This window comes from Castor canadensis, chromosome 11 (genome assembly GCF_047511655.1).
Source record: "Castor canadensis chromosome 11, mCasCan1.hap1v2, whole genome shotgun sequence".
NCBI lineage: Eukaryota > Metazoa > Chordata > Mammalia > Rodentia > Castoridae > Castor > Castor canadensis.
In genome coordinates, this window is record NC_133396.1 from 41,286,005 (window position 1) to 41,301,674 (window position 15,670).

At 39.3% G+C, this 15,670-nt stretch overlaps 1 protein-coding gene across 1 annotated transcript in view; it reads right to left on the reverse strand.

The window, feature by feature from the left end:
• Psmd11 (proteasome 26S subunit, non-ATPase 11) overlaps positions 1–13,836 on the reverse strand; it is a 37,957-nt gene extending 24,121 nt beyond the window's left edge. Inside the window, exons 1-3 of the mRNA XM_020161500.2 lie at positions 13,677–13,836; positions 11,287–11,388; positions 3,894–4,018 (exon numbers count right to left, since the gene is read on the reverse strand). Coding sequence (XP_020017089.1) covers positions 3,894–4,018; positions 11,287–11,388; positions 13,677–13,767 — 318 coding nt within the window. The 5' untranslated portion in view covers positions 13,768–13,836. The remainder of the gene's footprint in view (positions 1–3,893; positions 4,019–11,286; positions 11,389–13,676) is intronic.
• Between the last annotated feature and the right edge of the window lie 1,834 nt (positions 13,837–15,670).

Below are 15,670 nucleotides of genomic sequence, written 5' to 3' on the forward strand. Positions count from 1 at the left end.
CCCTATCTTGAAAAAACCCATCACAAAAAAAGGACTGATGGAGTGGCTCAAGGTGTAGGCCCTGAGTTCAAACCCCAGTACAGCCAAAACAAACAAAATGCCACTGAGCTTACTACACAGCTATTTTATGAGGCTTTGTGCTTTGTTACTGTTAACAGTACCTGATAAAGAGCAGAAGAGTATACTCTAGCTCTTTAAACAATGTTCTAAAACTTCCTATTTTGCCTCAGTCCTCAATACAGTGATCTAGAACCAAGAATGAAGACTATCTCATTTCCTCACATTAGACATGGAGAACTGAGATATCAGCATTCTATGTTTACATCCCCATTCAATAAACTTAGGTCCTAACAAAGTATTTTCTGGATACCTACCATGTGGAGGAGTCATAATCCACAAATTCCTTCAGCAAATATTAGTTATGTAATTAATTCCAAATAAACTACTGTAAGTGCCAATGACACAACAGTGAACAGGACAAAGAAGCTACCCTTGTGGAACTTCTACCCTAAGGAGGAAATAGATGCTAAACAAGTAAAATAAATATGAATGAAAGTAAAGCAGAGTTGAATATTTTAGATAAACATGATCTAAGAAGGTCTCTGAGGAAGTAAGATGTGAGCAAAGATTTGAAATAATGTGAAGAAAAAAAAAACCCATGTAAAGATCAGGCTGAGACCCTTGCAGGGTATCTTGGCAACATATATGTTGCCCTTTTTTAGCTTTCACTGTATAGTCAGTATGTAAAATTTGAGTTTTGCATAGAGTGAAAGCACTGCATTAAATAAATTTAGGATTAAAATGCAAGATAAGCAAGGCACCAGTGGCTCACATCTATAATCCTAGCTACTTGGGAGGCAAAGAGCAAGAGCATCATGGTTCAAAGCCAGCCTGGGCAAATAGTTCAAGAAAGTCTATCTTAAAAGTACCCAACATAAAAAAAGGCTGGTGGAGCAAGCGTGAGGCCAAGTTCAACCCCAGTACTCTCACCAAAAAAAAAAAGAAGATAAAAAAGATCACTGTGAACCACCCAGATGAATACAACTGGCAGAACAGTTTAAGAGGTTATGGCAAAAAAGGTCAATATGCCAGCTATAAAGAAAGCAAAAAGGAAACCAACATAATACATAAGGTCAAGGGTAGCCATGGGTAAGGAATGTGGGGGGCTGTTCTGCAAAGAGGAAGATTCTGAGGTACTGCCAGGTATATAGTGCTTCATCTGAATCCGATTATATTACAGATAAGACAAATGCAAAAGTAATTGTCATACAAGGCAGAATAATCAGAAAATATAAAATGTACAAAATACTATGTGGGTCACTAAAAGACTCAAGATCACACCAAAGTCAATAAAATATTTTCAGAAAAGGTGGAACTTGAGATGGGACTACACGAGGGAACAGTACAGCATGAGAAGCAGACAGGGCTTGTCCAGCAAACAGTAAGACACTTAACATGGCTGACAGTGGTAAGCTTAGTAGAGTATTGGGGAGATTAGGCTGCTGTAGTAGACTGTACTCTAGAAAACCGTGAATTTCCTAAGTGTACTAACACTGAAAGCTCAAGATGGGGGAAAGAAGAATAAAATGATCAGAGCGCTATTTGGTAAGGTATCTCTGACAATGTTGACAGGGTGGAAATGAGGCTTTTGCTGCGGTTCAAGTAACAATTAACAAGCAAATCAAATGGTAGCTGGAAAAAGAACAACTACAAAAAAGACGGAGAAGCAGATATCAAAGAAAGCTGAACAGAAAGAATTTAACAAACGGATGGATATTGAGGAGGACCATACTGAATATGAGGCACAAGTGAAACAATCTTGATGATTCATAATTTGTTCTAAAAATAAAAAGCAAGTGACCTATAATCCACAAAAATTACCAAAGAAATTCTCTTCAGTGGAATAAGATTGAATTTTTTTTTTGTTTAGGACTGGGGTTTGAACTCAGGGTTTCCTGCTTGCAAAGTAGCCTCTCTACCACTGAGCCACACCTCCAGTCCATTTTGGTCTGGTTATTTTGGAGATGGGGTCTTGAACTATTTGCTTAGGCTAGCCTCCCAAGTAGCTAGGGTTACAGACATGAGTTACCAGTGCTCAAACTCTGGCTAACTCTTCTTGAAAACTGAAATTGCTAATCAACAACAACAACAAAAAAAACAGCCTAACAAGTGTAAGGCCCTGAGTACAAACCTTAGTACCACCAAAAAAATAAAATAAAAAAGCAGTAACAATAACAAAAAAAAGCAGCCTTTACTTAGCACTAAAGTAACACTGGTAATAAAATGACAAAAGGCCCAGGAAAAGCAAGAAAGGTCGTTAGTTTACAAAAATGTAACGTGCAATGAACAACAGCAATGTACAAACACAATCAAGGGAGGGCCTAACCAGACATGGAGCCATATAACAAAGACCAGTAAATTATAAGGGAGCACCGAGTTATGAATTGAGTATACTTCTTAAAGGTATAAAAGAACTGATCATTAAACAAATGCAATTCTACCCAAGTCAGCTCTATATTATAAAAAGGAAAAAATTCCAAAGACTTCAGTAGCAAAGGAGCAGCTTAGGTAACTAACTTTTTATCTAAAAAGGTTCAAGTAATATTTATTAGTCAGCTACAAACCAACATTTATTGGTCAGCCTATTTTAAGATGTCCTACTTTAAACAAAAGATGGTGCCACTTTCATGAATACAAAGTGCTATTTTCATAAGATTAATATTCCCAATAAAAATCACTTTATTTTATTCATAACAATAATTCCAATACTTTGGTTCAAAAGGCAGCCATCTAAATATTATCTATTTTTGGTATGCTAACATAAAACACAGTTCTATCAGAAACAAATAAATTTGAATAATGTTCTACAAATGAATTTTCTACAAATGAAGTTTGTAACTAGGCTTCCAAGAATCATTAAGGCAAGAAATCAGATTTAACAAAAGACATGATTCCAAGTGGGATTTATATGTCCTACATTTCTGAAATTCCTTACTATTTATTCAATATGCTATTGTCCCTTTTGTCTTTTCCTTGTATAATCACATAAGCTATAGCAATCAGACATATAAACAAGTAGCAATTCTAATCCCTGCCTTTATATACTATTGCATATTTTATATATTTAATTACTTGTCTTCATTGTTACTGTAACTGTGTACTTTTACCACTATATCCCTAGTATCTATAATTGTGACTCACACACACCAGACACTGAATAAGTTCTGATAAAAATATTTATAGAAGAGACAAAAACTGTATTTTTCCTACAGATTCAAGCCACTCTAATGTATCCTTGAATCTGCTACTCTTTGCAGAATGATTTCAAATTTTGGTTTGTGTCTCTTCCTGAATTGAAGAAAATACAGCTATCCTTGAAAAGGTTGGAAGAAGCAGAAAGGCACTCTTTCAAACAGCTCGAGGTCTAGTTTGAACGTACAAGTAACAGAACAAGAAACATCAGAGTCACTTCTGCATACAAGACAAATGGATGCTCACCCCTCAATAAAGGCATGTACATAGTACAAAACATGCCATGAAGGGATGCCACAAGACTTAATTACTGCTCATAAAGAGTTTTGTGACACAAGATAAAAGGTACCACAGACACAGAAAACATTACAAAGGTGTGGCAATACAATACCTCAAAGACAAGAATCAGATTGTGACCCTGATGTAATGAGGATTCCAGGGACCACTGACAATCTCCACTTACAAAGCAAAGCATGGAACAGACCCAAAGTATCAAATGCCCTGTAACAAAGAGAAACTGACATGATAAGTCCTGATCTGTCCTCCCAGCTATCTCTTCCACAAAGTACCACAGTGAAGCAGGTAAGTGTGAAATAAACATTTTTCCATATTATCTACTTTCTGTCATTAACGTAACTTACCTCCTGCCCTGTAGCTGCTTCCATATCAAGAAACAGATCAAGAAGAGATCGGACCAGACGAGCTGCTTTAGCCTTACTGATGGAATTCAAGAAAGGTCTTACATACTTCAGGAGTCCTCCGAGCTCTATAGAATTCAAAAAAGAAAAAACAAATATTAATACTACAGACAAAAATACCCATTTAAAAAACTGATCCAATATCATAAAAATGAGAACTTATATCACTGAAATCAGTCTAAAATAAAACTTAATAGTTTAAAGCAGTCCCAGCAGGTAAGAGAATAGCAAAAAATATGTTAATATTGTCTACAAAATTCATATTCTATTCGCTGCTTAGACACTGGGTTACTATGAAAGCCAAGGAAAAACTCTTACTTATGCCTAATTTATCCATCTTACTGAAAAATAGTGTTTCTCTACTCTGAAAGAACGGTTTTCTAAAACATGAAATAAGCTGTGTTCCTGACCACTTCATTACAACAAACAAATATAATCAGGTCATAGGAGTAATTTTTTTCTTTTTTTTTAAATTTCCCAATCTGCCTTAGCAGTTCTCCTTACACAGAGATTTTCAACTCCAGGTTCCCTTCCTCCCTTCTCACAGCACTCTTCAATTTAGCCTTTAAGCAGTAACATTTCCTTAGCATTCTTCTGAATAAACTTTCACAAAGAGATTGTGGTATTTTTGCCTTTAAAGTTTTACAATATCCTTTAAAAATTCCTCACTAATCTGGAAAAATTAGCCTTAAACAGCAACTGAAAAAGGTGCCTACCATACAGCTTACTTCTCCCTTACAAGAGAAAAAAGGGCACTACAGGAACTCCAAGGGAGTAACTTTAGAAACAATAAACTAGAAATGTGTTTGCCAAACAATAAAAATTACAGAATGTTTCAATTAAACTAAGGAAGTATTTTTAGAATGTAGGTTAAAATTACCTTAGTGCCACTACCCCTTTAATAATCTCCAAGTGTAGACTCACCCTCCTGAGAACTCTAATTCAGGGCAAGCAAATCTCACTCTCCTGAGAATGCAAATTCAGCGTCCTGAAATGTTCATTTGCCTGAATAGTCAGAGGATGCACCAGGGCTGTGTCAGGTACTAAAGGAACTCCACACAGAGGGGTAAGTTCATCTTCCCTTTCACTCTCCAGTGCTAACCTTTGACTCACAATGTATGGAACACTTTTCCTTTCTTCCCTCTCATTTACCCTCATATAGACTACATTCCTGCTTTCACCCTACACTCATGCCACAAGCCCATCTGAGATGTCTTCCTGACCTATGTAAACTTTATATAGCCTTTGAGGTCGAGCTAAAGTCCTACTGAGTTTTCCATGCTAAATGCAATCTATAGTAACTTTCTCCCTCAAATTCCTTTTTGAATTTGTACAAATTTCACTTATATTATAGAATCATAGCTTTTTTTTTTTTTCCTCCCAGTGCTGGGGATCAAACTCAGGACCTTGTGCATGTTAGGTAATCACTCTGTCACTGAGCTACACTACTGGCCCATAACTTTTTAACAGTAGTCTAGTGCAGTGTTCCATTTCCTACTGTGCTCAGACAGTTTTGAGTGATTTCTAGTGACTGAAATACTCAGAAAGCAGCCTGTTCCAATGTTGGGCAAACCAAACTACTTTTTTTCAAAACACAAATATTTTAAGCCATGTGGAAGGAAGTAAAGACAGCTATCATTTGTGTCTCTAACTTTCCCTCTCTCCAAGCTAAACATCTCTACCTATCTCAACGGTTTCTCCAATGTCCTGATTTTTAAGCTAATTAACCCCTCAGCAGCTCTCTTCTGAACAAGTTCTAGTTTGCAAAGGTATCTGTGACATGTTGTGGTACCCAGGACTGAAGGAAATGCTCTAAGAAGAGTTTAACAGTAGAACAGAAGGCTTAATTCTCTTGATATGGTTACCACAAATAACATGGTTTGGTTTTTTTTTGGGGGGGGGAGTTGGTAATACTGGGGTTTGAACTTGGCCTCACACTTGCTAGGCAGACACTGCACCACTTGAGCCACTCCACCAGCCCAAGACAACATGTTTTTGAGTTTTTGTTGTTTGTTTTGGATTTTCTGATTATTTTGAGACAGGATCTCACTATATAGCCCAGGTTGGCCTCAGACTCATGATCCTCCTGTCTCAGTCCTGAGTGTTGGGATTATAAGTATACACCACCATGCCCAGTTATAAGCAGCATGTTAAACTTCTTCCAATAATATTCATGGTTCAGGCTGAGTCCACAGATTTTGTTTTGTTTTGTTTTGCATAGACAGGTAATTCCCCATCTCCCTCTAGTTTGATAAATATTTCCATATATCTTTATCCTTATCACAGTGAATTTAATCTTCCTGCTTTGGCAATAACTGTCAATCTTAATTTTGTCCTCTATTACACTGACTCATCTACAAAAATAAGCACGCCTTCTGAAATGGCTTTAACCATGATGCCAGATGCTGACCAGAAAAACATGGAAAGATAGATCTCTATGACATGACAATAGAGACTTCTCTTCAGGTTGACAAATGATTCATTTATTACCATGTTTTGGATAGTTATTTAATCCACTGTAAACTCATCACCTATATTTGCTGCATTATGGCAAATATTCAAATACCCTGCTCACATCAGATATGTAGTCTGTTATTCCATGACTTGGCAAACTTTTTCTGAAAGGCCAGACAGTAAATACTTTTGGCATTGCATGCTATATGGTCTCAGTGGCAGTCCTCAAATAAGCCACTGTAGCACAAAACCAGAGGCAGACAACATGGAAATGAACAGGTGTAATTATGTTGCAAAAACAGTGGTAGACTCCCTAAATCTACTGCTTTTGAAGGTGAGTTTGGAAGGTTCTGTTCATAATAAACTCCCTGTTTTAAGTAATTAAAATCTCATCAAGTGGTCTGTCCCAGAACTTCACTGCTGTTTTCACTATTTATAATGGCTAGATCCTTCTCATTACCTTTGCCAAAGGTGGAATAACATTTTTCTATCCTCAGTTTCCTTGTACTTCTCCATCCATGATTTTTCTCAGAGTAAGTGGCTCTATAATTGTATCTGCTAGAACTATTCTTTTGATATTAAAAGACTGAAACTGTCAGAGCCTATCTGTTCTTTCTTCTCTCATCTACCTTGACTTTAATTCTCTCTTTCTGATGTTATTTCTACCTTTTTCTGTTTGAAATCATTTTCCTTCCTAGAAAGGGCAGAAGTAAAACATGAACTAAGCAGTCTGCCTTTCTCTCTAGCACCTGCTAACATTACAAAATTATCTCTAAGCACTGATTATTCTTCTTCTTACCCCAACAGAGAAACAAATTATTTTTTTCCTTTTATTTTTATTTTATTTATTTATTCATTCATATGTGCATACAATGTTTGGGTCATTTCTCCCCCTTTCCCCCACCCCCTCCCTTAACACCCACCCCGCCCCCTCACTTCCCCCCCACCTCCTTGATACCCGCCAGAAACTATTTTGCCCTTATCTCTAATTTTGTTGAAGAGAGAGTATAAGCAATAATAGGAAGGACCAAGGTTTTTGCTATTTGAGATAAGGATAGCTATACAGGCAGTTGACTCGCATTGATTTCCTGTGCATGTGTGTTACCTTCTAGGTTAATTCTTCTTAATCTAACCTTTTCTCTAGTTCCTGGTCCCCTTCTCCTATTGGCCTCAGTTGCTTTAAAGTATCTGCTTTAGTTTCTCTGCATTGAGGGCAACAAATGCTATCTAGATTTTTAGGTGTCTTACTTATCCTCATACCTCCCTTGTGTGCTCTCGCTTTATCATGTGCTCATAGTCCAATCCCCTTGTTGTGTTTGCCCTTGATCTAATGTCTGCATATGAGGGAGAACATACAATTTTTGGTCTTTTGGGCCAGGCTAACCTCATTTGAAACAAATTATCTTAATTGCCATTTTTCAAAAGAGCTCATTTTCCATTTTAGTCTACTACTGTTTCACATTCATTCTTAGTATATTCCATTTATTTCCATTCTTATATATTCTAACTTTTTTAAATTCCCATAAAATCACATTGGTATCTTCTTCCCATTCTCATTGGGATTACCTGCATTTGTATGATCAGAATCTCCTTCTTAGACCCTAACAGAACTCAATGGATTCCTTTTAAGAGTCTCAGACTACAAATTTACAGATCCTGAGTCTAGGCATCATGTCTAGAGATGCTCAGGGTTATTTTCCTTTTTTTTTTTAATTGTTTTATTATTCATATGTGCACACAAGGCTTGGGTCATTTCTCCCCCCTGCCCCTACCCCCTCCCTTACCACCCACCCCACCCCCTCCCTTTCCCTCCCATCCCCTTAATACCTGGCAGAAACTATTTTGCCCTTATCTCTAATTTTGTTGAAGAGAGAGTATAAGCAATAATAGGAAGGAACAAGTGTTTTTGCTGGCTGAGATAAGGATAGCTATACAGGGCATTGACTCACATTGATTTCCTGTGCGTGAGTGTTACCTTCTAGGTTAATTCTTTTTGATCTAACCCTTTCTCTAGTTCCTGGTCCCCTTTTCCTATTGGCCTCAGTTGCTTTTAAGGTATCTGCTTTAGTTTCTCTGCGTTAAGGGCAACAAATGCTAGCTAATTTTTTAGGTGTCTTACCTATTCTCACCCCTCCCTTGTGTGCTCTCGCTTTTATCATGTGCTCAAAGTCCAATCCCATTGTTGTGTTTGCCCTTGATCTAATATCCACATATGAGAGAGAACATACGATTTTTGGTCTTTTGGGCCAGGCTAACCTCACTCAGAATGATGTTCTCCAATTCCATCCATTTACCAACAAATGATAACATTTCGTTCTTCTTCATGGCTGCATAAAATTCCATTGTGTATAGATACCACATTTTCTTAATCCATTTGCCAGTGGTGGGGCATCTTGGTTATTTCCATAACTTGGCTATTGTGAATAGTGCCGCAATAAACATGGGTGTGCAGGTGCCTCTGGAATAACCTGTGTCACAGTCTTTTGGGTATATCCCCAAGAGTGGTATTGCTGGATCAAATGGTAGATCGATGTCTAGCTTTTTAAGTAGCCTCCAAATTTTTTTCTAGAGTGGTTGTACTAGTTTACATTCCCACCAACAGTGTAAGAGGGTTACTTTTTCCCCGAATCCTCGCCAACACCTGTTGTTCGTGGGTTCATTGTTATTTTCAATCACTATTACACATCAAACATTGTCTTACTCAGTAATCCCCAAGTGACTATTTTCAGTCAGGGGCCCCTATCTTGAACTTTTTGAGCAAAGTACTTAGCACAGTGCTAGGCATAGATTAACTGCATAATAAAGTGAAACTGAAGATTAACAGAACAGATGTATTTTCTGTTGTCTTCAAGGAGCTTAAAATCAATGGAAATAAACAATATGCATCTATTAATTATTAATAACAAAGACAGGTAAACAAATATAAAAGGCACCAAACCTTTTTTAGGATTTCCATTGTATCCTACCTATACTCATCAAACACAGAAAACAGTAACAACTAAGTTAGAAAAGTTTTTGAAAACTCTTACAATTCATCTATTAAATTCCAATAGGTATAATATTATATTACTAATCATATTTTAGATCATAACATGGGGAGGGCAAGGACTAAGGAAAAAATAAGCATGAAACAGGAATTTCAAGCAAAAAAGTATTATCTTTTGGATAAAAATTATTGAAGCACTGATTATATATCTTAGGCATGTTTTTTAATTATCTATACTACTGGATAAAAGCAGATTTAAATACTTCAACAACAAAAAAATCTTAAGTCACTTTTCCTGGCTTTCTAATCATTTCAGAAAAACTACCTTACAGATTATATTTGGCACAGATTATCAAAATTGTCTTGGAACTCCAAGCTTATATTAATTGACAAAAAGGAATCCATAAATGTACTAAATAAAAGAAAAGTCAGCCTAAGATAAAATAAACACCACCCACTACTGATAATCTGTAAGTAAATAACTACAGGAAAGCTATTAACCATTGTTCCATGAGGCCAGGAGCTCTGCAGTGGCACTATCGGGGTTCAAACTCTGGTTCTATCAGTTATTGGTTGAATGAGATTGGGTAGGTTATTTAATTTTTCTGTGCTCAGTTTCCTCATATGTAAAATGGGTAATAGTATCTATTTTCAAGTTATTTCAAGGACTCAGGAAGCTAAACCACATGTATACTCAAAACTCATTAGGTATGGCTGTTCTTATTACAGCTATTTTTAAATGGGATTTTAAATAAAAGACCCATGTAAACACATCCTCACAATTTCATGCATCTTTACTCAAATTTCTACCAAGCCAATAACAAATAAGTTATCCTGAATTGTGAAAGATCTTAGTTTTCAAGTTCAATAAGTTTTCCTAGGGGCTGAAGCTCAGTGGTCGAGGACCTGCTTAGCATTCATGAAGCCATGAGTTTGACCTCCAGCCCTACAAAGACAAATAAACAGATCCCCCCAGCTCTACAAAGACAAATAAACAGATCCCCAGCCCTACAAAGACAAATAAACAGGAAAAAGGAAAAAATATCTTACACTTAAAAAGAAAAAACAAACAAAAAAAGGAAAAAAAAATTTTGATAAATGATCACTATCATTCTCTTGGATAACTATATAATATGAAGGAAAGTAACTCACAAGGGTCACTTACCAGAGCTTAATCCATTCTACCAGGTAAACTCTAAATTCACTTTAAAGTTGACAAGTATCATTCATTTTAAGTTTAAGCAAACTTCTAATACTATTACTGCTTTTTTGGTCAAAGGTCCTTCTTGGTCAACAGGACTCCTCATTCCAAGGACACACCCATCATCAGAATCTAATCTCAAACCCAGCCAGCCAATGGTTCAATTATAATTAGAATGTTTGAGCAATGATATGCACAAAGTAGTAGGTACCAAAGGAGAAGCCTTGAGAAAACACCATTTAATGTCTTACTCATTCTGCATCATAAAAAAAAAAAAAAAGAAAGTGAATCATTTGGATACAAAATCCATAGTCATTTTCACATAAGGGGCCTAAAGTCACTAACCTTAAATACATCAGAGCTACTCACTGAAAACTACTTTTGCCCATATATAAGAAAATAAAATTCAAAAACCAGAAACAAATGACAGGTCACTATACCCCAACAAAACTAGGATTTTCCCTCACCTGTAGAAAAAAAATCTATTAGTAAAGAACTAAGTTTAAAACAAACAAACAAAAATATCCCACTTAACTTCCTGCTAAGAAACTGAAGCTCAACAAGTTGCCAAGAAAATAAAACTGAAAATACACGAATGAACTGAATGTGTAGATATAGTCCCATGTTTCTTTCCTCCAACAAAAAAATAGGAACTTCACCTGGCAATTCAAGTACAATCTTTTTGTAGCACTTACCAGCAGCTTGTCCAGTCTTTGCCAAGAGAGACCCCAGTTCAAGGATGCTCTGCTCTTTGACCTGCACTGCCTCCTCATCATTTTCCTGAATGTCCCGCTTCACTAGAAGAGGAAAATGAAGACTTTCTTAAAATTCTGATAAAAAACAAAGTGAGGGAAAATTCTCCCTCACCAAACCCATTATGAACTCAATCATATTTACAAAGACAATGTCTAGAGCTTTAAAAACAAACAAAAAACACTGAATAAGAAAAAAATAAAATGTCATGTATACATATGACATGTCCCATGTTAATTAAAAAACTAGATTCCTCTGTTAGATTTTAAGCCTTTTCATTCTATCCATTAGAATTTCCCTTCCCATAAACACTGAGCTTTCTGCTGTAGTCACTGGTTTAAGCAAAATTAAAACAAGTCTTTCAAACTTATGGTGCTAAGCTCCATGCTAGTTACTATGTTATATAAAGGTATGAAACGTGTATGTGTTTACGTGTCATAAATTCAAATCAAATGACCAAGTTATTGATGACTATAAATCAAAAGCCTTTCAATAAACTTTAGGTCTGTTCAAGCTAAGCTTCAGCTGATGATACGTGAAGGATAAACAGTTCTACAAAGCTATTCTGGGAAAACAATCCTATCAAAGATGCAGCGTGCTCATAATGGATTATGGCCCTGTTAAAATAACTTTCTGCTATCTGTCCTACTTTCAATGTTAATAATTATTCAAACACTTGACCATCAAATAGCCTCTCCAAGTCTGTAGTGTTGATTTTAGTGATCATCACTAGTTACAACTTCTCTCACAAGGCATCATGACTTGACAAAAAACAAGATTTTGGTACTCCATAATGGAGTCCGGAAAAAGTAAGGCTGTCATGACTCAAGCTTGCTTTAACAGGGAAGCTTTCAGGGAAACTCCTTCCTAATTTAGTGAACAAGCAAGAAATACTCTAATGGTAATGTTTATCTTTATTTCTACCTTCTAAAAGGCAAAATATTAGGCACTAGGCATAAAAAATTAAGTCATGTTCCTCACATTGGTTCTAAACATTAGTGTGTACTCACAGAATAAAACACATATACAATGATTGCGATGACTGATTCTGTAACTGACTGAAGATCATAACTTCAAAATGAAACACCCTTTACCAATTTCACTCCTTCACAGCTACATCTTGACCCCTTCACCTCCTCTCCTCTAGTTACCCCCAAAGATAAAGACATCAAGATCTTGCCATTGTCCTTCCTCCATCCAAGTCTGGCGTGCCAAAATCCAACAGATGAAATAAGTCAACATAAACATATCCTGCAAGTCACACACACACACACACACACGTGCATTCTCATACTACTTGTTGATGCAACCCGAACCTTCTGAAACTACATTTAAAAGATCACATTACTACAAATGCAGTGGAGAGGACGCCCATGCTCTACTACCTGTACCCTTCAGGAATTAACGTTAAAAGCCTTTCTGTCATCATAAATTTATTTCTGTTCGCCCGAATTCCAGTACAGAGCGACGGGTTGGGGGCTTCCATTCCAACTTTCCTGTTGAATGCAGGTGTAAAGACAATCGCACCACAGTATGAAGAAAAATTTCTTTTTCTCCGGCAATGTGCAGCGAACGGGTTCCAAAGAGTTCCCTCAACTGGGCGGCTGACAACAAACTCCCTGAACTAAGTTCCAGCTCTACCGGGCGACTCCGGAAGGGCTAGTCACCTCCTCCGGCCCGGCGGTCGTATCCGACACTTCGCCCTTACACCAGCCACCGGCAGAGCCAATGCCAACCTGAGATGTGTGTCACCCGCGTTCCCCAAGGCAAGAAGAGGCCCTCCTTTCCTGGAGCCTCCGGTGGAGGGCCGGGAAGAAGGGGCAGCGCCCGGCGTCCCGCGGAGGAAAACTCCACAAGAAGCGCTCGCGCTCCCACCCGGGCAACCTGTGCTGATAACAACGGCGGGAAATGCTCGTCCCGAGCGCCTCCGCCAAAGTCTTTCGGCACGACACTCTGCTCTGCCCAGTTCGGAGCCAGCCCGCCGGTCCGCACAGCTCTGAGTCCCGGGTCAGCTCGTGCGGGCCGGTGCGGGGCACCGGGCTGAGGAGGGCTGGGGCCCGGTTCGGCTCGATCTCCCGCCCCGCGCTGAGCCCACCGTGAGTCAGCAGCCAGCAAGTGGACGCGCGGGCGGCCTGGGGGCTTCCCGCCGGACCGGGACCCAGGGGACCCCCGAGAGCCCCGAGCGGCCTGCACCCCCGGCCCGGCCCCCCTCACACACACACAGTGAGTCAGCAGCACCAGAGCCGGCTAGCCCGGCCCCTGTCCGCTGCCGCCAATCGACAAAGGCCGAGCCGGGCCAGCGGGGATGCGGGGACGGCGCGGCGACCTTTACCGATGGAGTGGAGGATGTCGATGGAGGCCTCCCGGTCGGTGCTAAGTAGAGACTGGGCTCTCTGGAACTCCACCACCGCTGCCGCCGCCATCTTACCGCTCTCACACCGTCCCCGGCTGCGGCCGCCGACGCCGGAAACACACACCCGGAAGGCCCGCCCTCGCGTCCCTCCCCCGGGGCCTCCCGTCTCCCTTCCCAGAGCACCCCGGGAGTTGTAGTCTCTCTGCCGGGCGGGGCTACCGTGAGGGCGAGAACTAGAGAGAAGGGGGAGGGGCGGGGGGCCGGGGGCGGGGAGGGAGGAGCCGGGCAGGTGGGCTGCAAGTTCCGCAGCATCGCCTTTCCGCCCGCCCGCCAAGAAAGAGGCGGCTCCGAGGTTAGCTCCCACCCACCTGGAGAGACGCCTCTTAACCCACTCACCCGAGAGGAATCTTTGAGTACCTGGCTAAGTATTCAAGGGCAGCTGTTTGGCTTCCTTGATAGCTTCCACATTCAACCATTCATTCAGGGCGGCAAATGACCGCATAAGTTCCCCGCTGTATGGCAAGGAATAGCATCATCCATATGCATTCAAGTGTCTTAACATCATGTGACACACACAACCACACTCGCTTTCCAGGCTTGAAAGCGACAGAGTTCTCGACAATGTCTAAACTAACCAGTGTGACAGAAAACTGTTTCCCAAGCAACCTGTTCAAACGTGGAACAGAGCTGCAAGTTATAGAATGAAAATCATCTCTGAACCTATTCACTCAATAAATACTAGGGGTTGAACTCAGGGCCTTATGCATACTAGGCAGGTGCTCTACCAGTTGAGCCACGCCCCCAGTCCAATGAGTACTTATTTCACACAGAAATCTCACTTCTGCTTCACAGCTCAAAAAAAGAAAAAAATAGGTTTATGATCCCATAGCTCCAGCTCCAGCTATAATTACATATTTGTGAGGATGTCAAATGAAAGAGGGGGAAAAAAAAACACTTCTATGTGACCATTAAGGGTTAAACTTAAGGAAGCTGCTAAAACTGTACAGAGGCAGTTCAATATAAGGAAGATCTTTATATAGGTGACAACCCAGAAATGGAATACGCTATGCTATAAAAGGGCCTGTAAATGGAACCAACACTGTACTCCTCTGTGAATGGATTAGGCAATTTATATATCTCCTCTATCCCCCCAATAATATTTTGTGAAGATATTTTAATTCCCTTTAATAGATGAAGAAAATGAGCAGGGTTAAGTGATTTGGTGATGCTCAAATAGTAATTGACAGAGCTAAGAACTAACAGGGAATGCGCTCCTAATTTCTAGTGCGTTCAAATGAAAAATTGGATAACATTTCATCAAGTTGTTCTGAACAGCATTCCTGACTTTAAGTTAGACTAAATGGCTTCTAAATTTATCCCAACTCTGAGATTCTATGAGTCTCAGTGTAAAACTGAACTTATTTTTGTCCAAAACTGGCATTCTTCCCTTTTCAATTTAGTGTGCAGATGGTATTGTACCCGAATGTTTTGGGTTTGTTGTTGTTCCGGTTGCTGAGGATCAAATACAGGGCCTCGTGAATGCTAGGCAAACATTCTACCACTGAACTACACCCTAAATCCTCCAGAATATTAATGGGCTTTAAAACTCCAAAGCTGAGAACAACAGGCCACAAGTATCTCTTATATCTTCTAAAGAACTACCAGGTGCCTCCTCAAAGAACTTGCTAAAAAGTGACTAGACCAATCCTTTACCTACCTCTAGTTTCATTCAGGGCAACACAGTCAACAGAAATTCATCAGAATACCTTAAAAGCAACTGAGGCCAATAGGAAAAGGGGAACAGGTACTAGAGAAAAGATTAGATCAAAAAGAATTAACCTAGAAGGTAACACCCATGCACAGGAAATCAATGTGAGTCAATGCCCTGTATAGCTATCCTTATCTCAACCAGCAAAAACCCTTGTTCCTTCCTATTATTGCTTATACTCTCTCTACAACAAAATTAGAAATAA